Raw genomic sequence first — 22,204 nt, 5'->3', positions numbered from 1 at the left:
TCAAAGGCCCCGCGCGGCAGCCCCAGCCCCTCCGGGGGGCGGGGAGGCGAGGGGGTGGTGCGGGCGCCAGAAAAGCCCGAGCCCACAGCCGGCCCGGCGCGGCGATGGGCAGCGCGCTCTGACGCGTGTGAGCGGCGCAGCCAACTCCCGGCCGGGGCGCGGGGCGCGGGGCGCGGGGCGCAGCGAGCGAGCGAGCGAGCGCCGGCCTCGGACCCCGCGGCCGGAGGGCGAGGCCGCCGCGCCGGGCCCAGCGCCCTTTCTCGGCCACAGGCGTCCGTGCCCCCGGCCCGGTGCCCCGCGCCCGATCGGGGTTCATGGAGCCGGGGCTGTGGCTCCTGTTCGGGCTCACGGTGACCTCCGCCGCAGGTAAGCGGGCGGGGCGCGGGCCACTCCCGGCGCGAGCGCACACAAAAGGACCCCCGGGCCGGAGGGGGGGGGGGCGCGCGGAAGGGTGCGTGGTGGGGAGCGGTCCCTTGCCTGGGTTCGCCCCCCCACCCTCGGAGGTGCCCGGGGGCGGGCTGGGGCCGGAGGTTGGGGGTGGGGGCCGAGCGGGGCACCGACCCCCCCCCTCCCCCGGGGGGGGCCTCTGGAGGTTGCGGCCCACCGGAAAGCCAGAGATGCGGCCGGCCCCGCGGACCGGGTTGAAGTTTCCACGAAGTTGGGAAGTTTTCAAAAAAGTTTGCCAACTGTTCAGAAACTGTGCAAAGACGATTGCAAAGTTTTCAACGGGCGCCAAGTACCTTGCGGACTTTGCGGAAAGTGAAAATAGCTTGCAAGCTTTTCCCCGAGTCATGCACGCAACTCGTAAACTTTTCCGAAACTGTGCACGTAGCGTTTGCAAACTTTTCAGAACATGTGGCAGAGCTTGGAGGCTTTACAGAAAGTGCAGCAAGTTTGGTTGTCCCTCTCCCCCAGGCTCTTGGGAACGGTGGGGGTGTGTGTCGGGGGTGGGGGTGGGGGGTTCTGCACGCTCAGGAGCCCCTCCGTCTACCTCCTGCAGGATTGGTGCCTCGCCCCCAGCCTGGGGACGCTGGCAGGAGCTGCGTGCCTGGGGCCCCGCCTGCAGCCAGATCCGAGGGGGACATCGAGGACGCCGTGGCCACTACAGCAGTGCAGAGTCCGAGTCCCAGAAGCCCTGGGCAGGAGCAGGAGCCAGGGCGGTTTGGGGAACAGGCACCCGAGGGGGGTCCTGTGCACCGCCGAGCAAGGCGCTGCACATGTTTCACCTACAAGGACAAGGAGTGCGTCTACTATTGCCACCTGGACATCATCTGGATCAACACTCCTGAGTGAGTCCGCCCGGTCCTGGGTGGTGGGAAGTGATGACAGGGCTGGGGGCTCCCAGGCCCGGCCCGCATCCTCGCGCCCCCCCCCGCCCCGCCCCGGGAGCGCCTTAGCCCATTCCTGCCAGGTCAGCCGGGAGCCTGCCCTGGCACGGCCCCCAGCTCTCGCCGCCCCCCCCACCCTGCCCCCCACGCCGCCGGCTCAGGCCGGGTCTGCAGGTCAGGGATGTGTCTCCTATCCCCTTTGAGGGCCTGGCCGGGAAGAAACCCAATCTCAGAGTTTCTGATCCGGTGGAAGGGGGAGCCCTCCCTCCGCGAGAGGTGAGCTGGCCAGAGGGATTAGACACCTGAGAAGTCTTTCTTCGATTGAGGAAAGTTATCTCCTGCCCCAGGGGCTAAGTGGGGCCCCTGCCCCCCGACCCTGCCAGGCTCCAAGGGGTTTCAAATTCCTCGAAAGCAGCGTGCTGTCCAGAGAGCGCAGGGGTGGGCCTGGCGGGGCCCGGTGGAAACTTCCCAGGCAGGGTGAAATTCCACGGGCACCAGGCTCCTTTCTTCCTGGGGGTGCAGTGCCGACTGGTCCTGCCACAAGCTGGCCTCCGTCACCCAGTGTCGCCCACCGCCACCTACTGCCACAGACGGCCTCCCCGTCTCCCATCCAGCCCCTAGGGACTCTTACTGTAGGACCAGGGCAGTGCCACCTGGAGTCCTGGGGTCTGGAGTCCACCTTCCAAGGCCATGGGTAGAGCGTGAGCTCTGCCGTGGGAGGATTTGAGTGTCCCCCATTCACTTACTCGATTTGGGAATCTCCTTCTGCAGAAACATCGCCTTACAGACAGTAAAGAGGGCTTGACCTTGCTCTGGCCACCTGCCTTCTGGGCTTTGTCTCCCCCGAGCTCTGAAATCTGGGACTCCGTGTTCGATTCCCCAGGTGTTCTTGGGATCTCTTGGGACCCTTGCTGGTGCCCTACTGGGGATTCCTGTTGAGGAGCTGGTGGTGAATGGGGACCTTTCGCTGGGAAAGGCGACTTTGCTGCTGTGTTTGGGGCCACCCTGATTCATGTCCCCCACGGCTTCCTTCATCCCCAACCTCTGAGCACACTGGGTGACAGCTTTGATGGGCTCACCTGCCACGTTTCATGAGCCCCTGCAGAAGGAGGCACCGAGGAGGGTACACCTGAGGGGTCAAATAGCTTTCAGACCAGGTGACAGGATCTCTAAGCACATCCGGGGTAGGTCTGGAAAGTGACCCCATTATGCCAGAGTGGCAGACGGGGCCAGCTTCGCTGAACCACCTCGACACTCGCACGGGGGTCCCAGGCTCAGAAGGACCCACGCTCGGTTTCACGCCGTCTGGAAATTCTTAGCACTTTTTGAACCAGAGGTTCAAACCAGAGTTTGCATTTTTATCCTGGGCCCCACACGTCATGTAGCTGTGCCTAACGGTAGAGTTGGCTTGGTGGGCTGTGTCTGGTCAGGCCCCTGTACAGTCCCCCTCCCGTGGGAAACCTGGAGGTGATGTGCGGCGGGGGAGGAGGTCCCCGACGGGACTGCCACGGGTTGCCTCCTGTTCGCGGACACTGATCGGGGTCACGTCTTCTCACAGTCCCCATCGCCCTTGTCTTTTCTGATTCCTGCCTTCCTGGCGTCGTGACCAAAGTATCTTCGTAGAATCAAGGACTCGGGACAGTCAACAAAGGACTGCGTCTTGCCTTAGCCAGGGGCCCAAGCTGTGCATATAGAAGGAGAAAGGAGAGTCGACTGAATTAGGGGCATCGGGCCTGGGGCAGAGGAGAGAGGGAGGGGGGCAGGAGCGGGTTCGGAGACCTCCCCCCGTTCCCTGCTTTTCACCGGGCTCCTGGCCGCGGCTGGAGGCCTGATTGCTTGAAATGCGCCCAAGGGGCTCAGCAAACGCCCTCTGGTCTGTTGGCAGCCGTGTCTCGAAATTCCGAGTTGTCTCGTATGAAGCTGTGGGCCTTTGACTTGTTTAATTTTTTAGGGCGGCCGCCTTGCTGGCGTCCTCCCTCGCGGTTTGACCTCTTCCCCTCTTTCCTGACCCCGATTCATTTTGAACACTAGGAAAGAAGGATGAACTATGGTGTTTGAGAGCTCTGTGTACAAAAAAAATGACAGCAGACAGATGGGCACTCTGAAGTAAGACAAGCAAAATCGCTTTCATAGGGAGGCTTTCTCCAGATGCTCTGCGTCCTTCCTTCTTTCCCCCACCACTCCCCTCGCCCGCCTCTCTCCTTCCCTTTCTTCCCTTCTTTCCTTCCAAAACTCTATAGATTGGTAGACAGGTCCATAGACATCTCGGACAGGACGGGAACGTGAGAAAATGGGCTAGGGACAGGGGACGTGGGCCTTCGGAGGATGGAGGAAGGACACGTCGCTGAGCTGAGCCACAGGGGCGACGGTGGGGAGCAGCGAGGTCTTTTCCGGGTCCCTGTCCGTTCCTGCCCCCGCCTCCCGTGGTAGACCCTCCCGGTCTGTGGAAACTTCTCCCGTGTGTGATGTGCGTTCTGGCCTCGCCCCTGTGCCGGGAACCGCAGGGGCCTTGATCTTCATGCCTACGTCGAGAGTCTTGACTTTGGGTGACGTCGCGGCACGTGACGTCTTCTTTCCTGCGGCCCCTCGTGTTGCGCGAAGACAGACCCCACAGTCCTTCTCTGCCTCGGGAGGACATGGGCAGGCGTTCCGTGAGTGTGGTCGCTCGCGCCGTGTCCGAGGACCTGAAAGCTGCAGGTGGACCGTGCGAGGTACCGCCGAGGCCCCTTCTGCATCTTCGGTGGAAAGTCGACGTCCGGTGAGGGCTCGAGAGACCAGGTTCGCGGAGCATCTCGCGGGTGGAATTGCTGAGGGTGTCTGGCTCTGCCACAGACTTTTACGGGCTTCCTTCTTGCAGACCGAGCTCGGCGAGCGCTCTCTGCCGGGTGCTAGACCTTCGGGACCGCCGGTTGGCTTTGCTTAGGTCCGGCCGCCTGGCGCTTCTTCCTGTCTTCGCCGTCACTGAGGTTCGGGTCTGCCGTGCTTCCTCCCACAAACAAGGCTTCTTGTTCCAGCGTGCGTGCACGCTCTCCAGAGGCCCGCGCATCCCAGCAGACGCGTGCGGGAACGTGGATTTTCTCGGGGGGGTGTGGCCCGTGACTTGCATTCAGCCTCTAGGAAGTGTGTGGCCAGCCCCAAAGAGGAACCAAATGTGTCCTGGGCAGGTGCACTTCCTGGGCTTGTGGAGGCGCGGAGCCACGGCACAGGGTGGTCTTCGTGACTCCCGTTGGCCGTGTCGGGGAGCTTTCGCCCCTCCCCCAACAATCCCACCATCGCCCACAAAAACGGGAAAAAAACCTCCAAATCAGAGAAACACACGCCCCATCTTAGGATCGTGGAAAGCTTGCCAAGAATAAGATAACGGGGGAAGAGGTGGTGAGCAAGTGGCATGTGTGCTTACACACATGTACACCTGGGGCCGTCCTCTGCGAGTGCTTGAGAAACAGACGTGTCCTCGAGCCCAGTGGGGGATTGTACTGGGGTCGCCAGAGAGAAAGAACTAATAGGACACGTGTGTGTGCATGTGTGTGTGTGTGTGTGTGTGTGTGTAGAGATGTCCGTGTAAGTACGCGCACATACGCCCACAGGAGGCATTCTGGAGGCAGAATTCTTTCCTCGTCAGGCACCCCGGTTTTGTTTTGTTTTGTTTCCACTAAGGCCTTCGACTGATTAGTTGAGGCCCACCCACATTATGGAGGGTAATCTGCTTTGCTCAAAGTCTGCGGATCTTAACCTTACATCTAAAACAAATACCTTCTCGGCAACATCTAGACTGGCACCTGACCAAGTATCAGGGTACGGTGGCCTGGCTAAGTTGACACATAAAATTAACCCCTCTGTTCCTCCCACTCTGTTCCCGAGAACTGACGGCACCTGCCGTCTGTTAATCGCTCCGAGGACATAGTGAGGGAGAGGCGTTGTGTGCTGTGATGGGGAGCGTGTTTTCCAGACGCAGCTCTGGGTCGCGTGAACTGACCAGGGGGAACGCATTTATGAAGCGGGTCGTGCGGATGTGTGCAGTCTCGACTGTGGCGGAAAGTCTGGGATCTACGGCCCCTGCTCGTGGGAAGGCGCCAGACGCAGGCACTCTGCCCTGTGTCCTGGCTGGCTAGTGGACTGACTTGGGTGTGGTGACCCTCTCTGAGCGCCCCCTGGGTAAGGTGCCAGCGCCAGTGGGACCCTGGGGTGGCGGCCTCACAAGATGACCCGCCCGCCACCCTCGCTGCGTCAAAGCCTGCCACGCTGACTCGGCCCAGCGGGAATGACGTTTGTTTTGGGTTCTTTTCCTCTCCCAAAGAAGTAGAACAAAAACGATAATGATGACGGTAATTAAAAAAACACTTGAGCTTGTATTTTAATGTATTTTAGCACAAAAAGGCAACGCTGCCTTCGTCGTTGCCTCCTTTGTCGTTCAAGAAGGTCACGTTCACGTTTGCAAGAAGGGGCATCCCATGCGTTAGACCGTCCCAGGGAAATGGACGCACTTGGGACCCAGCCTCCTGCCGATGCGAGGCCCGCTGTCCACCCGCGGTGCGACCGCCCGCCCCCTGAGTCGGGACTGGGCGTATTGTTGTGGGGATGCAGCTGGTGAGGCGGAGGGTCAGAGTGTCTCTGGCCGTCGTGATAATCACAGCGACACAGACGACGACGACGATGGCGGCCAGCGTTGACAGAGACCGACTCCCGTGTGTAAAGACGTGTGACAGTGACGCCAGAAGGGAGAGGGGACACGGAATATAGTGAATATATCGCCAAGACACCGCCATAAAGATAACGGTACCACCTCTAGGCCGCGGCCAGTGCCTCCTGCCATGCCCCACGCTGCGGCTGGGGGGCGCCCGTGAGCAGAAACTTCTTGCTCAAGTACGGCTGAGGTCACCTCCTTGGACCGGCCGCCGCAGGTCTTGCCTGGCCTAGGAGTGGGGGGTGGGGAGGGGTTAGCACTGAGCGAGCCACACCATCTCCAGCCCTCAGTGGCGCTCCTAGAAGGTCTAACTGGCATTGCGTTAGCACGAGGTTGACAGAGCTGGGGGTAAAGGTGTGCCTGGCTGCCTCCAGCTGCCGATAAGCGGCTTGATAAGGACACTCCGGCCAAAGGTTATTCCAGGCTCCATGAGACTTGGTTCCGCCCTTTCGGCCCCTCCTTGCTTTCTCTCGCTTCCCTGTCCCCTTGGTAAATCATTGGAACGTTTGGGGCTTGGCATTCTGTGTAGGCGTTGGCCTGGGGCTCCCCTCCGTTAGTGGGGAGGTGGGGACAGCCACCGGGGTCTGTCATTTCAGGATAATGTGAACGGCCAGTTTGGAACCTGTTTGTTAAGTGCCTCATGGCGAGGTCTCCGTAAGGGGTCTGTCCGCGTTCTCCTGTGCTCGCCCGAGTAAACGCCGGGCCTCTGATCCGCGGGGACGACCCTGCCCAGGAGCCGAAGGGGCTCTGCCAGGAAGCGATTCCAGGGGTAACTCTGCGCGCTGGTTTACAGAAAATAATTCGCCTTGCGCCTGCGAGAAGGACACGGGAGAGAAGATGCTGTCGGCCAGACTGGACGTGAGTTTGAACCGCTGACGGTTTTGCTTGACTTTGTGAGCCTTTCTCCCTGTGGGAACCGTGTCTGTCTCCTTCGAAATCTGGTGAATGTTTAGATCCTAGTTTTGAGTTCAGGTACCGTGTCCCTGGGGACACTTCACGGCAAGATACGTCTTTAGGAGTTGAGGGCCTTGGGGCTAAGCCTCAGTTTGTTGGAGAGGTCGGTGCACGGAGGGTGACCTCACTGTAGGGGTCGCTGGGCCCCAGAGCCCCTTTCTGTGCCCCGGGGTGGGCGTGAGTAGGCCGGGGGGTGAGGTGCAGGGGCAGAGACGGGCTTGGTCAAAGCGCAGCAGATCCCCACGATGACAGGGGCTCGAGGCGAGGGGCAGTTTGCTTTTCAGCAAGAAAGCGTGGAAGGAAAGGCGTGACCCCGTGTGACCCCGGGGGGGTGAATTTGGGTTTCTGCTAGATGAAAGGGACCTCACAGCTGGGAACTTGGCCTTAAATCTGAAGGCAGGTGAAAGGCTCTGACATCTCCTGTCTGGTTTATTCCTGCAAGAATTTAAAACAAAGGAAGCTGGGAAGCAAAAGGCGCTTTCCTTCAGGAGGCCCTGTGGCTGTGCTGGGGCCTCGCCCGGCTTTTCTGCTCCAGAGCCCAGGCCCGGGCCCCCTGGGGACCCGCCGCACCGCCGCGCACACCCCCAGGCGGCCCTGAGCGAGAGGCACTCCGCCTTCGGCAGGAGATGATCTCTCATTTCTGTGTCACCTGTCAGATGGAAACGTGGTGCCTTGAAATGGGACACGCGCACTCTTGCCCCTACTTGGGACAGGAAGGGAGAGCCGTCTTACCGCCAAGGGAGGGCTGCGTGTCCGGACAGCGGGACGGGGTATCTGTCTGCCTCTCTCAGCCGCCCCAGCTTGGAGCCTTGGGGAGGCCAGAGCTTTTGGAGAGCTTGTCCAAGGGCTGGGAGGTGCAGACCTTCCCTTGTTCTATGGGCTGCTCAGGCCCGAGCGGGCAGGAGGCCTCGACACACAGTAACCCTAGAACGGGGCAGCCGGGGAGCCCTGTGTCCCAGCCCAGCAATTTACAGAAGGAAACATTCATTTCAGGAGTCCCTGAGAGGCACGAAGGCCAAAGTGGCAATGGTGCAAATGGCCCATGGTGGTGTGTGTGTCCGGCAGGGTGGGGGGGACAGCTCCACCCACGCTTCGGGGAGCGTAAAAGTTCTGCCAAAGGTCAGAAGCAAGTCAGCGAGAAAGCAGAGGTGTGTGTATCTCTCCTGGACTGTTTCCACGGGTGTTGGGCAGGGTCGAGGATGGGGTGAGGCCGGTGACATCCCTGAAGGTGTGCCCAAGCGTCCGTCGTAAAGATGAATGAATGTTAATGCGGTATTTAAAAAAAAAAATTAAAGCAAGAAATTCATGATCAACAGAGTATCAGCATTTGTAATAAAGGCAGGACTGGACATCGCTTACCCGGCCTGCCCCACTCGCCTTGCCCTGACCCCAACATTGAGCTCTCGGTTGGCGGTAAAGCCCGTGTCTCTACAGGGACTCAATTATTCTTAGTTTGTGATAACTGGCCGATGGATCAGGGCTACCAAAAGGACATGACCCAAGGACGCAAACAACTAGATCAGGAGGAAAACGAGTCTTTATTGTAGTTGCGCTGGAGAGTAGGTCTTTGTTCAGTCGGATTTTCCATCCTTACGGTGAAGTTTCCTGAAAATTAGCAAGAGCGTCTTCTCTTACTGTGGATTCTTTAAAGGGATGTGTGATGGCGTCTGTATTTTCTTTTTTTATCCCTCTGCGAATACCCCTCCATCCCTGAAAAAGGATCTTCTCCTTATGTTACCTCCACTGTTTCCACTGCTGGGAACTATTTTGAGCCACATCTGTGTGGCTTTGCATAAACTTATAATGAGGCCGTGCCAGACAGACGTGGAATTGCCCACATTTGCCCCGGAATCCGTTAGGGTCACGGGGGGCTGGGGAAGGAAACCCCACGTGCACGCTTTCGGGCCATACGAGATGGAGGGGAAAACACACACCTGCAGGGTTCCGTAGATGGCTTCGTGCCCCACATAGCGGAAGGCTTTGTCTTCCCAACTTCTGTTTTGAGCCGTAACTCTCAAAAACCTCACAGCACACCATAAGCACGGAGCATTTTTCTGCTCCCCTTTCCTTGGACCCCTCGTGCCTCCAGATCTCCTTCCGTGGGTGTGTGCTGTGTTTGGGAAGAATGTGCCTGTGTCCCAGGGAGCGGGTGCTGCGATAAAGTCTGTGGCTTCGGTGTTATTTTTCAGCTTGTTCAGATGGGAAGAGGACACAAGAGCATGTAAACAATCTAGGCCAACGCGTGGTGGTGAGACCCTGGAGTCTGTTGGGGGACAGGGACACCCCCCCCGCCGCCCCACCATTTAGCTGTAGTTTTATTGCTGGAGTGAAAGGTCAGGACTGCTTCGGCCAATGCTGTTTGGAGACGGGGTGATGCAGGTGTTTGGGGATCTCTAGGTGGAGTATGGAGATGGACAGACATTTCCAGAGGTCCAGCTAGCCCTTTCCTTTCTCAGGCTCAGAGGAAAGGTACTCCCCGGGGGCTCTCAGTAAGCTAGTCTTCCGTTTGGACCAGAAACCTGGGTCAGCCTAGCGACCCTCTGGAGTCCCCTCTGGTGCCTCAGCCATTGATGCAACTGGCTTTTCCATCGTGCCACTGGTGTGGCCAGCAGGAGCTCTTGTCAAGACATAGATCTTTCACTTCGAGGAATCCGGAGACCCCTTCTCTCCAGGAAAAAACCCTCTAGGATGGGCCAGTTGAGGGCAACAATAGAAGTCCGATAAGTCAGCCAAGAAGGCAGTACATTTGGGAGATGGGGTGTAGCCCAGAAATAACGGCTCATTTAGAAGTCACGCCTTCCTTCCTCTGTTCATTCAACACGTACCTATTACTGAGATAATTGAGGTGTTACTGAGCACCACGCTGAGCCAGATGCTACGTGTGTGCGGAAGTGAGCAAGACAGAAATGATCAGTGGTTCCGGTTGGAGAGGCCCAGTTAATTCTGATCAGGAGGGACAAGAAGGAAGCCAGGAGAGATGTAGAATCGACCATCATTCTTGGGTCTTAGTGATGGGGGTCAGCCCTTCGCAGACTCTGAAAATGTCTCTTATTCTCGTAATACTCCCAAACAAACAGCCAAGTCCTGGATAAGCTCAACCTTTTTTTTTTTTTTTTTTGGGGTGGATGAGTGTCCTAAAAAATAGTTAACCACCAACACACAGCACATTGCTGACTTTTGATATTTCTAAACACTGGAGGATCACTGGCTGTTTTCGAGGCTGCGGGAGGAGGAAGCTCCACACGGGCTGGTGGCCGGGCGAGCGGTCCGCCTTGGGGTCTTTCGACGCTGAGATGCAAGGATTTTCTGCAGGGGAAGCAGAGCTACAGATTGCCCGTTCATTTCACGTTGTTTGTGAGCATAAGATTTGTGTCGTCCCCTTTCGAACCAGAAGGCACGATGTGTATCTTCTGCTTGTATAACAGGGTCGCTGAGGAGCTGTATTTCCTGGTCTGTTTTCTTTCCTGGAGGCCGGAAGGGCCCCCTGTGGGTTGTCTGGCACGAGGCCTGGCCCGCAGCAGACTTGCACTAGCATTTGACGGGTGGACGAGGGATCGATTCGCTGGAGGCGAAGGCTTCCGAGGTGGTCAGCTGAGTCTGGGGCTCGGCTCCGGGCATCTTGAAACGGAGGAGAGTGAGTGGTCCGCCTGCTTTAACCTGCCCAAAGCGCGGCGTGATTCAAAGCAAACATTTCACAGTGGGCACACCTGGAGGGAAAGGACTCCAGCCAGCTTAGTTTGCTGGGTTTTGTCCTGACTCTGAACCCACTCGTTTGTGCTTTGTTGCGACGGAGAAAATTTCCGGCAGCTGGAGACACTCTGGGTCTTCCTGTTGAATCCAAGAGGTCACGGTCACTTCAGTCGCAAGAAAGTGAGTTCCGGATCAGCTGGCCGTCACTGGTCACCAGCCACGGAAACCTAGTCTAGACTAATGTGGCATAAAGGACATTTATTGGAAGGACACGGACTGAGAAGAAGCGTCAGAAGCAGGAGGGGGACCGGGACTGCGGGCCCAGGGGCTCAATGGGATGGACGAGGCAGCGTGGGGCCCCCTGGGAAACGGTAGCTTTCCGATCTCGTGTTGCCCCACTCGGGCGTCTTGGGAGAGACAGGATCCCATTTGCCCAACTCGGGCCACCTGCTGAGTCCTCAGGGGCAGGTGAGGCACATTGATGGATGGTCTCAGGGAGACCTCACACGGGAGGGAAGGATAATCCCCCAGAGGAAAGGTAGGCGCTTAGATTCCAGGAGACAGACGCAACCAAGCTTGGCCTCAGGCTCTAGAGGATTCCAGGCTTTCAAGTCCTTTGAGAGGGGTCCTCCTGTCTCTGGGCTTGCGTCCCCCCTGCCTTCTCACCTTTGGGCTCAGCAGGTGCACTGGGTGCTCGTGGACGAGAATGGCCATAGCCCGTGGCTACTCTCTCCTGTCTTACTGGTCCAGAGTTCTTTCTTCACAGTTCTCCCCGGTTAGGGGGACCAAGGCAGTGAGCGAAGGTAGGTCACACTTTCTTCCTTGCCCAAGAAGACATTCCTAAGCTCGGGACTCGCCTTCTGTGGAAGGAAGTTCGGGAGACCTGAGATGGGGCGGTCGTTAGAAGGCGCACTGGGGTTGAGAAGTGGTTTCTCCGGGGAGTGGCGGGAGGTATCTGATGACCGTGCAGGGTCGGCCGGCGGGGTCACACCTTCTGTACAGTATGTTCCCTGGGCCCAAGGGTGAATCTGCCTTTGCTCCCCCTCTCAGAAGGAAGAATGGGAACAGAGGAAGTAGAGCCTCAAATCAACATTCCGATGGAAGTGAAAACAATCTGTTTGTGTCAGAGACTGGAATGTGGGCTTTTTAAATTGCAAACAGCTCTATTTATAAAAATGGTGTCGAGGGCTGATCTTGTCACTCTGTGACATGTGTGTCCTGTGACCTGTCTGACCCGGTGCTATGGGACAGGCCACCAGACTCAGATGCCCACGAGGGCCGGACAGGTAACACAAATGAGCAGAAAGAAAGGTGTTTGCAGGGATTGGGGCAAAATAGAGCGTTCATGCCCCATCTCTGACTTTGTCACTAGGCTTGTGATGACGGTTGAGCCATGTTGGAGATTGGGGTTGGTGTTGATACAGCCTCTAGTTATCTGAGAGAAGCTGGAAATCGGGATGTTCAATTTCATAAAAATTGTCAAATGAAAAGAAAAACCCTCTGTTGATTGGATGAAACCCATAAATTGCCAAATTGCCAACCCCTATGGTGGATTAAAGCTGTGTGTGAACAGGGCCACTTTGTCTTGTCTGTCTTGTTCATGGATGTTCACCCAGAGTCCAGTCCAGTCTGATATTTGCTGAATGCTGCTCAGTGGGGTGGGGGGAAAAAACTGGGTTTTCAACGACAATTTGATAAACTTTCCTGGGAGATTAGAATTTGGTCAGTGAATCTCTTTTTGCTGCTTCTGGCTGGCCCCTGCGGATGTCTCTATCCCTCCTTTAAAGTTCAGGTATAGGGGCGCCTGGGTGGCTCAGTCAGTTGAGTATCTGACTGCGGCTCAGGTCATGATCTTGCGGTTCGTGGGTTCGAGTCCCGCGTCGGGCTCTGTGCCGACAGCTCGGAGCCTGGAGCCTGCTTCAGATTCCGTGTCTCTCTCTCTCTCTGCCCGTCCCCTGCTCGTGCTCTGTCTCTCTCTCTCTCTCTCAAAAAATAAATAATAAAACATTAAACAAAATTTAAAGTTCAGGTATAGAAGCCAGTTTCCTAATCAGAAAGATGGAGATAACAAATCCATTTATATGAGAAGGCAACACTGAACTTAAAAACAGAATCTTTAAAAAAAAAAAAAAAAAGGCAATTTTCCTTATTTTAAAAACTTCTTGCAGAGAAAAATCAAGCGCTTCCCGTGCGCTATGCAGGTGAAGGATGAGCACAGGGGATTTGGAAGTTTAATATTTAACAACATTCGTAGATGACATTTAGGAAAAAGTGGATTAAATAAGGAACACCGTGATAAATAACACTGGCACCGCCGTCCCCCATCAATAATGAACGTACGTAGGTGGCGGGACAGTTTATTGCACAGACAGACACCATGTGAGACGCCGCGTGTGAAGATACGCCGGAAGGGTGTTCTGTCTTGTCTAAGAGCATTTGGATTGATCTTCTCGTCTGCGTCTCCTTTGTGTGGAGCTCTTGTGTTTTAACCGAAAGCCGAACAGAGGAAAGAGCTGCCTACTTTTTGCAAAGAACCGCCTTCTCCAAACCCTACTGTTGAGCAGTGGGCTAAAGCAATTGGCCAGAGAGGGTGCTGGGCAGGGGTTCTGAGCCGAGCGGACTTCATTTTCATCGGCCCACCATTAGGTGCTTCCAATTCGCTGTTCGAGAAACGTTAAAAAGTGCGAACGGGCACCGAGACGAGTGAAACCCAAGTGCTTGTTGGACGGGCCGTGTAGAAGGACAGAGAGGCCGGAAGGAAGCATGGCAGAGGACGGCATTGCTGCGCCTTGTGGCGCTCTGGCCCCCTTACTTACCCGTTTTTATTGTTTGCTCACACATCTCAAATGCAGGCGGGGTGGGTGGGATTTTCCTGCCTGCTAACAACTCACTTGAATTCCCAGACCAGATGAGTAACAATGAGAGCTATCGTTAGTTTACTGCTAGCTTTTTGCTGACTGTTTCGTTATGTAGTGCAGCGTGTCACTCAGTCTGTCCAGCAGCCCTTTTGTAGGTCAGGAAACTGTCAAGAGGGCGGAGTGATCATCATGTAAGTGCTTTACGACATAAAATGCAGTCACCAGCTCAGCTTTCTCTGTGCTTTGTGTACCTGGCACGTACCCGTATATATTGGCTTATAATGTCTCCTTGACCTGGTTTCGTAGCCCCGGAGTGTGTGAACTCCTGAAGACCTTCCTGTATCCCCATCACACTTAGAATGATGCTAGGGACACATATATACGTACGTATGTTTTATACGCGTATATGTGTAATGCTTGACAAATGTTGGAGATTCTCATGAATTTGTATATATATGTACGATATCTATACGTAATATATATGTATAATACATATACATTATACACGTATTTGTATAATGCTTGGCAAATCTTGGAGATTCTTTGTAATGGATTTGTGGTTATTGAACCTTTTAGGTTGGAGAGGATCCTGTCTTATCAGACTGGATTCTCACAACTCCTCCCATTTGCTCAGCCTCGTGCTGGGTCCATGGCAGGTACGGCAGAAGAGACCAGACTTCTCCTCTTGAGGAGCTGGTGAGTCACCTTTAGATCTGGACCCTCAGGTCCCCTGCGCTGGGCCCTCTGGGCTACAGGGCTGCCTCTGGCCCTCCTCTGTCCATGTCTCCTACCCCATCCGAGGAGTCTATGGGACTAAGCGTGTACCCCTTCTAGACCGCGTTCCAGGTATTCAGGATCCTGGAATCCTTTACCCAAATGTCCCCAAGCCCGCTTCCAGGGCCCGTGCGGGTATCTTCCGGAGTCTGGCACCCAGGGATGGCACAGGGCTCCAGGCACATCCCCCAAGGTCCACAGTGTGGCCAGGGGGTGGATGAGGCCCCCTTGGTGTGAGACTGAGCGGGATGGAAGAGAAGGTGTGAACCTCCTTGGGTGGCCACGCTCCAACACAGCTCCAGGATTCTAAATTCAAGCCCGGACGTCCAGGGTGTTTTGAAGCCATGTTTATTCAGGTAGGAAGGTAGAACTGTCTTACTTAAGAGCTTATCAGGTTAATTTAAAACCTTCAGATTGTCGGCCCATGCCTCCATTGGAACCGGAGCCTCGTTAGAGGCCGGCCTTTCTGGGGTCTGGACCGCCTTCTAAACCCTTCGTTTCTGCAGCCTCTACCCTCCCCAACCCCTCCTGGAGCTCAGCCAGCCAACCAGGAAGGGGGAGCATGCTTGGACCCCCAGGGCTTGGAGCAGGGGTTTCTAGGCCCGGGATAGGGGCGGGGGGGAAGAGGAGGGGGCAGTGTCTCTCTGTGAACATTCTTTGAAAATTGCAAGGACTCATTTGCATACGAGCTCCTTGCACTTGACTGCTGGGAAAGCGCTTAGCTTTGCTCTGTTAACAAATACCGCGTCGCCTTGTTTCCTTACTTAAAACACTTTGGAGTGTTTTCGCCGAAGTCGAGTGGCTCTGCACACGCAAATGCACCATCAGCTTACGGCAATTTCAAAATCGGAAGTCTTGCCGTTGATGGAAACACGGGAGCATTGTTATTCCTCGTGTGTAATTTTCACCAAGAAATGGGGACCGGGTTTAATGTCAACACTTTGAGATTTAAGGCGGCCCTATCACCGGAAGAACATACCTTTAGCCAGATCCCGCCTCACGACAGTGTCTGCTGTGCTGCCATCCCACTCCCGAGAAGAAATGGGATTTTGGCAAAGGTTCGGCTCAGAACGGGGCTGGATTCTGCTGGCTTTCTCCATTTTGTGAGCCAGTACCGAGGGCAGGAGGCAGCCACCTTCTACCCATTGGGAAGGAACCCGCCACAGCGCGGAGCACAGACACAAGAAGATGAATGGGGAGGGGGCGCTCCTTTGCTCTGGCCTCCGACCCAGCAGAGGGGGGACGTTGGATGTGGGTTCCAAGCATCAGGTCGCGAGGGGGCGCTCCCACCCCCGCTCCGCCCCCACCACCCCGAAAGACTCCATGATGTTGATGTATGTTTCAAATTAAAGTAAATCCAATTTGATTTTATTTTGAGAACCCAGAGAGGATGTCAGAATCCCCTTTGAGGTGGGTGATTGGTGATGCTCTGTGGGGCTCACAGAAACCAAGGTGGCTCATCTTGGAAAACCAGGCCCTGTTGGAAAAGTAACTTTTCGCCACATGAGCTTTCTCTGGTTATTAGCAATTTGTCCCCCCGTCCCGTTCAATGGTGCTAATGAGTTAAGCATGTGCTTTTAATTTTTCCCACCACACTGCCGCCTGGCTGTCTTCCCCCTTCTCTGGAGAGTGACGGTTTGGATGTAGATGAGCATAAGAAAAAGACAAATGTTAATTGTTCCAAATGACACCGACAGCCTCGTCCAGCTCCAGCCATAAGTGAGACTGGTAAACGTTTTCAGACTTCTAAATGAGATTTTTTAAATAAGCCTTTCCCCAAGGACAGTTCCATCCCTGCCTCTGATGTTTGTGTATTCGAGGAAACCCGTGTTTGGAGGCCAGGATGTGTCCATAATGGCCATAATTACATTTGTGTATTCCCGTTAATGCAGACGGCGAGGCGATGTGCGCACACGAGAAATTGGCTGTTTGGCGGGCAGGGCACGGCCGGCCTCGGGCTGGGAGCTGGGCAGGCCTCTTACTGGTATGGATGACCGGCCCCGGGCGCTCGCCCAAGGATGAGGCAGACCAGCGCGTGTGTCAGCCAGAATGTCAGTGTCTGGGGTTCGGGCCCGGGAAGACAGCCCAGAACTGCCCTCGAAGGACCCGGGCCTGGGGGCGCACCTCGAGCGCCGACACCTCCTCCCCCAGCGCCCCCCACCGCCCTACCCCCTCGGCCCCAGCCCCCTTGCTGGGGGCTCGGGGAAGACGGCTGAAAGGTTCCCTGCACAGGTTTCCTGAGACCCAGAGCATGGGGGACCGCGGGGACACCAGTTCTCAAGGTGTCGCTGGACCCCACCTCTCTTGCTGGATCCGCGGTCTCCCAGCCCTGGCCACCTCCGCCCCCACGGATGCCCCCGGAGCGGGGAGGCCCATGGCGCTCGTCCACACGCGGCCCTGACGCTGCTCTGTCCTTTGCAGACGGACCGTGCCCTATGGACTGTCCAACTCCAGAGGAAGCTTCCGGAGCAAGAGGTCCGCGGGGCCGTTCCCGCAGAGCCCACAGCCGTCCAAGCGGACGCTGCGCTGCGCTTGTGTGCGGAGTCGGGACAGCGCCTGCCTGCACTTCTGTACCCGCACCCTGGCCGTCAGCAGGTACGACGTCCCCGTCACACTCACCCCCGTGGAGCTGCAGCTCCGGGCGAAAACAGGCTGGGAGGGTCTGACTGCCGCGCGGGGCGCGGGGCCTGGGGCAGGAGGGCTTGGGTGCGCCCTGGCTGGTGTGGTCCAGTGGGCTGCACACCGCACGTGGGTGCCCTTGGCTCCGGGGGTGGGGGCGGGTGGGTACCGCGTCCGGCCCCCTTGCTGCCTTTCAGAACAGAACCCGCAACGTGGCCCTGGCCGCGTCTGGTCTGCAGACACACTTGTGGACCGCACGGCAGCTTTGCCAAAATCTCAGTGAGTTGCCAACATTTAAACGTTGAAGAATTACCCACCCTTGCCACACGCGTATTTTTAGCTTCTCGAAGAGCCGCAGATGGGACGATCTGGTCGCAGGAGGGCCCTGCGTTCCCTCCTGGCCAGTATAGGCTGGAACTGAGGGAGCCACTCACCTCTGAGGGAGATGCGCTGCGTCCATTCACCTGTATTTGCACATCACCTCACTCTGGGGACTCCTTGAGTTTGAGACCCTGTAGCCCTAACTCTGGCTGCCGGAGAGAGGTTTGTGAATCGGCGCGGACCCGGCTAAATGGGCAGACTGCGGGTTTGACGTGGGACGACCATTGACATGGGTGTCCGCTCAATAGGCAGGTGGTGGCCTTAGTGGTCAGGGACCCAGGATTCGCTGTCGGAAACCCCGGGGCCAACTGCGTTCTTCTTCTTGACTCCTTCACATCTGATGAATAATTGAGGGAGTAGACGCTCTGCTTTGGTAGAAATCCACCCACCGGGGGCTCAACCTTCAGAAACCGTGCCTGAGATGTGGTCTTTGGGGAATGTGCTACCGTGCCCGTGGGTGGGGAAGAGCAGGTCCTGATCTGACGACCGAAAACCAGCCAGACAGAAGTACAGGTCGATTCATCCAAACCAGCTCTCTCTCCCCCCAGGAACTCAAGGACAGCAGAAAATCCTGACAAAGAGGAACAGCCAGCCGGCGGTGCCGATGGAGGCCTGCGTCCGAGGAGGTGAAGATACTTTCTGAGGCGTCGCACCCTTGGGGACAAGGAGGACGTGAGGGTGGCGAGTGATCTGTGAGGACAGCCGGTGGGAGCCCCACCACGCGTGGGGCGCTGCACCCACAGAACCGGGCCTCTGGTAGACTGTCCCTGGGGACAGAGCAGGCTGAAGCTGTGGACAGTCACTGTCATTGCCCTGCCCCCGGCCAGCCGCTCTTGTCACGGGAGTTGACCCCTTGCCTCCCCTGTAACTCTAGAGCAGTGACATCCGGCTCTGGGTTTCGCTGGGCCCGGACACAGCTTCCTACCCCTGCTGCTCGGAGACACCTCCCCGCCCCCCCCAGCCCCGCCGCCTTCCCTGCCCAGGCTCAACTACCTGGGCCCATGTTTCACTTTTCCCGAAGCAACGTGTGGTCTTTACCGCCCCCCACCCCCCACCCAAATCATTTCTTATTTTCAGCAGCTGATTCTGGATGGGGGGTGAAATCTGGCAGCATACCGTCTATGTCCCCCAGTCGGGCTTATGATTTTTTTTTTTAACCTGCTTGTCTTTTTTGTATGAGAGATTCTGAGGGTTTCCTGCAGCCAGACTCGGTTTACTTGTCATTCTATCAATCAGAAATTGTTATTAGTGGCTCGCCTACACATGTGCAATGGGACGGTAATTTATGTCCATAATAATAGCCTGGAGGTGGCTTGGGTTCCTACAGGGACTGATCAAGGGGAGATTAAACCCTGCTCAGTATACAGGAGGCTTTCCAAATCGGCGGCAGTCGCTTCTAGTCGTCCGGAGAGATCCGTCAGCATCTGTAATACGAACGGAGAGGAGGGGGGCGGGCGAGGCGGCAGAGAGAGGCCCCGGGAGAGCGTGAGTCAGGCCCCAGCTGGTCCCTGCTTTGCCTCTTCTTGCTTTGTTCTCTCTCCCTCACCCCAAACCCACGCTCCTCTCGGCGAGGACGGGCTGTGATTAAAACCATCCATCCTTTACATCATTTATTCATTCACTCATGCATTCATTCAGCAAAGATGTGTGATGCACCTGCGACATGCCGGGCAGCGCTCTGGAAGTCGGGGACGCGGGAGGAGACAAGGCGGAGGGGCTGCGTTTGCGGAACTTACAGAATGTGGGGAGCTGACCGCAGACAAAAACACTCGTCCCCCCTCCCCCATGGGGGCTTCGTTCCAGAGCCCTCAGTGGAGGCCAGAACCACGGACATGCCCATAGGTCCTGCATTTTTCCCTACACACACACACACACACACACACACACACACACACCTCTACCAGGACGTCGCATTGATAAATCAGGCACAGGGAGAGAGTAACTATGATACCTGGTCATAAAGTAGGACAAGTATGGCAATCTCCTGTAATAAAAGTCACGTGAGTGTGGTCTCTCTCTCCCAAAACGTTGGGTTTGTACTCACCCCCCTTGTCACGAGGAGAGGTGGTAAAATGCTGCGTGAAGATGTGAGTGAGCTGAATACACAGGCCTGTGACACAGCGCGAGGTTACTGTTGTCCTCCTGACGCTGTGTCGGAAGGAGGAACATCTACTTCCGGGCCGTGGTTGACTGTGGGTAACTCAGGAAAGCAGGGTCGGGACAGGAAGTGCCAGGGCTGGGGGTTGCAGTTTGGGATTGGGTGGACAGGGCGGTCTCCTTGGCAGAATGATCTGCAGGAAGTCAAGGGGTGAGCCAGGGGGATGATGGAGGAGAGTTCAGGGAGGGAGAACAGTAAGTGCAAAGGTCCTGTGGTAGGAATATGCTGGGTCTGTTCAAGGAAGGCCAGAGAGCCCCGCACGGAAAAAGCGTGAAGTTGCTTTTGCTGTCGCTGCTCTTAACTGTTCCATTGAACGTCCAGAAGGTGAGGAAGCACGCACACGTGTCCCCACTGGGGCCTGGAAAGGAGACCCTTCCCAGGTTTTCACGATTCACGTAAAGCTCCCATAAGAAGCTTTACGTGGGAAGAAAAGTCTTTTCTTATAAGCCATGGTCCCTGCTTTCTTGCAAGACTCGACTTAATAATTCCCAGATAAGCATTCTCAGATTGGAAGCTGCCACCGTCCTGAGCTTGTGATAATCAAAGACGGGACCAGGCTGTGGGGCACCTCCCAGTGGCCGCCTCTGCTGGTGTGATTCATTCACACCTTCCCGGGTGGGTGGCAGGCTCTGAAATTGCCATGAAGCGCTGGTGGGAAGGGTCACTTCAGAGCAGGGGACAGGGCTAGAGAGGGAGCTGAGAGATGTCCCCTTTTCCAGCCGGTAAGCACTCTCCTTCGTAACGTACCTCTTTTTCTCTTTTGCCCCTTTCTCCAAGATAGGCTGAAGTCCGGGACCGACCAAGCGAGCAGGCCTTAGGCCTCTGGCATCACGTGCTTGCCCAGCGGCGGGCCCCCCGCGCTCTGCCTCCCCCTCTGCTGTGTCAGGAACCCCTGCGGACACAGGCCAGCAGCACCCCATTTCTGGGAGGCCTCAGTTTCCGCTCCTTCCCGGTTCCCGTTCCCAGCCTCTTGGAGGACCAGGAATGAGTTTTGCCTGGTGGGGGGAAAACCCACTCAGAAGGTCCACACTTAACAGTTACACCCCTCACCCAAGAATGCCCCAGCCCCAACGACCTGGTTTCTCTAATGGGTAAAATGATCCCAGATGTGCCCCAGAGCCTGACGTCCGCGGCTCGGGTTTCATGCAGGAAATTGTTTTTGGAGCGCCGTGGCACATCCAGCCGCTTGCTGGCTTTTGACTTCTCTTGGAGTATAAGTGGGCTCCAGGCTGACTTTGCAAATGTAAACACGCGTCCCCTTATAACCGATGCGGCGGGAGCATGCGACGCTCCCGTCCTGACATCCAGAAGGCACGCGCTGTGGGCTAGTGAGGGCGCCAGGCGTCGATTTTGAATGCGGAGCGTAGCTTTGCAGGAGTTGAGGACTTTGAAGCTTCTAGGAGGATTTAGACAGCGATTTTCAGGTGTGCACGGTACCCACTAGAAGAATGTATCTTTGAGAAAGAGAGGACAAGAGAAAAAAGAAACCTTGATGTTTGTGACGAGGAAAGAAGAACACGAGTACGTGTGGGCTTTGAACCCCGACACGTGCGGCCGCGAGCCTGTCCTCGATCAGGTGACCTTCTGAGCCCTCTGCGGACAGGCAGGCCAGGCAGTTCCCAGAGAGCCGCAGTAAAAGCCGCCGGCCTCCCCTCTAGGCCATTTGGGAGAATATTCGCTTTCATGAACAAATGTGGATCTTTGGGGAACGGCTTCAAAATAAGCCACAAATGCAAACTCTTTGTAAATTATGTAAATTCCTATTTATCTGTGTAATTGGGAACCACTGGGGATTGTAACGCCCCGCAGGTCGCGATCTGTTTCCGCTGTGCTTTTTACGGCCGGCCCAAGATTACCGTGCGTATCCGGCAAAGTATTTGGTGCCAACGTCATTGATGCAGATCCCCCCCCCCCACCCGCCCCCAGCTGGCAGAGAGATGAGAACCCACATGGGAGGCATGCCCAGGTCACCACGCGGGGAAATTTAAGGTGGTGAACGACAGAGCGTTGGCCTTGACCAAATGCTAAATTCTGCGTGCATTATTTCATGAGCTCTTACGGATAGAAAAGTGAGTACCTATCACCCGGAAAAGGAGGCAGTGCTTTGCTAGCAGGACTGTGTACAGTTTAGAGAAGCAACTATTTATTGTGAAACTCTTTATTTCGATTCCTTTATGTGGATCTGTTCAAAGTAAAGCCGCTGTGTATATATAGACAGATTTTAAATTGTGTTCTGGATCCAAACGCATATTCCTTAGAGCTTGAGTTACATTTTTAAAACGCATAGGCACCGTTTGGCTCTGTGGCAGGATGCTATCTTGGAGAGAAATTCATCCGTTGTGCTAACACTCAGAAAATACTAACTGTCAAATGCATAATAAAAAAAAAATCTAGAAGTTTGCTCTGATTTGTGGGTTCTTCTCGCTGGTGTTATATGCCTGCTTACACATCAACTTTTCATGGACCTCTGGAGAGGATGGAGGGAGTTACAGTCCAGGAAGTAGAACCCATCCAAAGTCAATTATGGAGGGAGGCAAACAAGAGCTGCTTGGATTTTAAGGAAGGAGCGGGATTTGGGGACCATCCGAGGAAGAGAACCCAAGGCGGTTTCGGAAGAGAGAAACTTGGGGAGAGAACTGGCTCCTTCCTCTGGCACCTGTCCCGTTCACCTTGCTGGCACCGCAGAGGCCATGGGAATGCCAGCACAGGAGTCCGGGGACGGAGCGGTCACGGTCAGCAACCTGCAGTTGACCTTCTC

The 22,204-nt window shown here is 56.1% G+C and overlaps 1 protein-coding gene across 5 annotated transcripts; it reads left to right on the top strand.

Moving 5' to 3' along the window:
* The first annotated feature begins 106 nt into the window (after positions 1-106).
* On the top strand, positions 107-21,834 carry EDN3 (endothelin 3). Of its 5 annotated transcripts, none has more exons than XR_006215339.1 (5): positions 107-366; positions 1,001-1,289; positions 16,710-16,883; positions 17,821-17,914; positions 20,224-21,834. XR_006215339.1 is itself a non-coding variant. In XM_042980029.1 (5 exons), exons 1-5 carry the CDS (start codon positions 315-317, stop codon positions 20,262-20,264), a joined length of 630 nt encoding a protein of 209 aa, XP_042835963.1. In that variant the 5' UTR covers positions 151-314; the 3' UTR covers positions 20,265-21,834. The 5 variants fall into 5 exon arrangements, 3 of the variants coding, with proteins under 3 accessions (XP_042835965.1, XP_042835963.1, XP_042835964.1); XR_006215340.1 differs by having other exon boundaries at positions 20,228-20,248; XM_042980029.1 differs by having other exon boundaries at positions 151-366; positions 17,837-17,914; positions 20,228-21,834.
* The last annotated feature ends 370 nt before the right edge of the window (positions 21,835-22,204 follow it).

This window comes from Panthera tigris, chromosome A3 (genome assembly GCF_018350195.1).
Source record: "Panthera tigris isolate Pti1 chromosome A3, P.tigris_Pti1_mat1.1, whole genome shotgun sequence".
Lineage (NCBI taxonomy): Eukaryota > Metazoa > Chordata > Mammalia > Carnivora > Felidae > Panthera > Panthera tigris.
This window is presented reverse-complemented; position numbering and strand designations above follow the sequence as displayed.

What these genes read in the sequence shown, in the direction of transcription:
- EDN3 (XM_042980029.1), top strand. Translation starts at nt 315, where the DNA reads ATGGAGCCGGGGCTGTGGCTCCTGTTCGGGCTCACGGTGACCTCCGCC. An exon ending in ATCTGGATCAACACTCCTGA is followed by an intron (nt 1,290 to 16,709) that starts GTGAGTCCGCCC and finishes TGTCCTTTGCAG; the next exon opens with ACGGACCGTGCCCTATGGAC. An exon ending in GGAGGCCTGCGTCCGAGGAG is followed by an intron (nt 17,915 to 20,227) that starts GTGAAGATACTT and finishes TCTCCAAGATAG; the next exon opens with GCTGAAGTCCGGGACCGACC.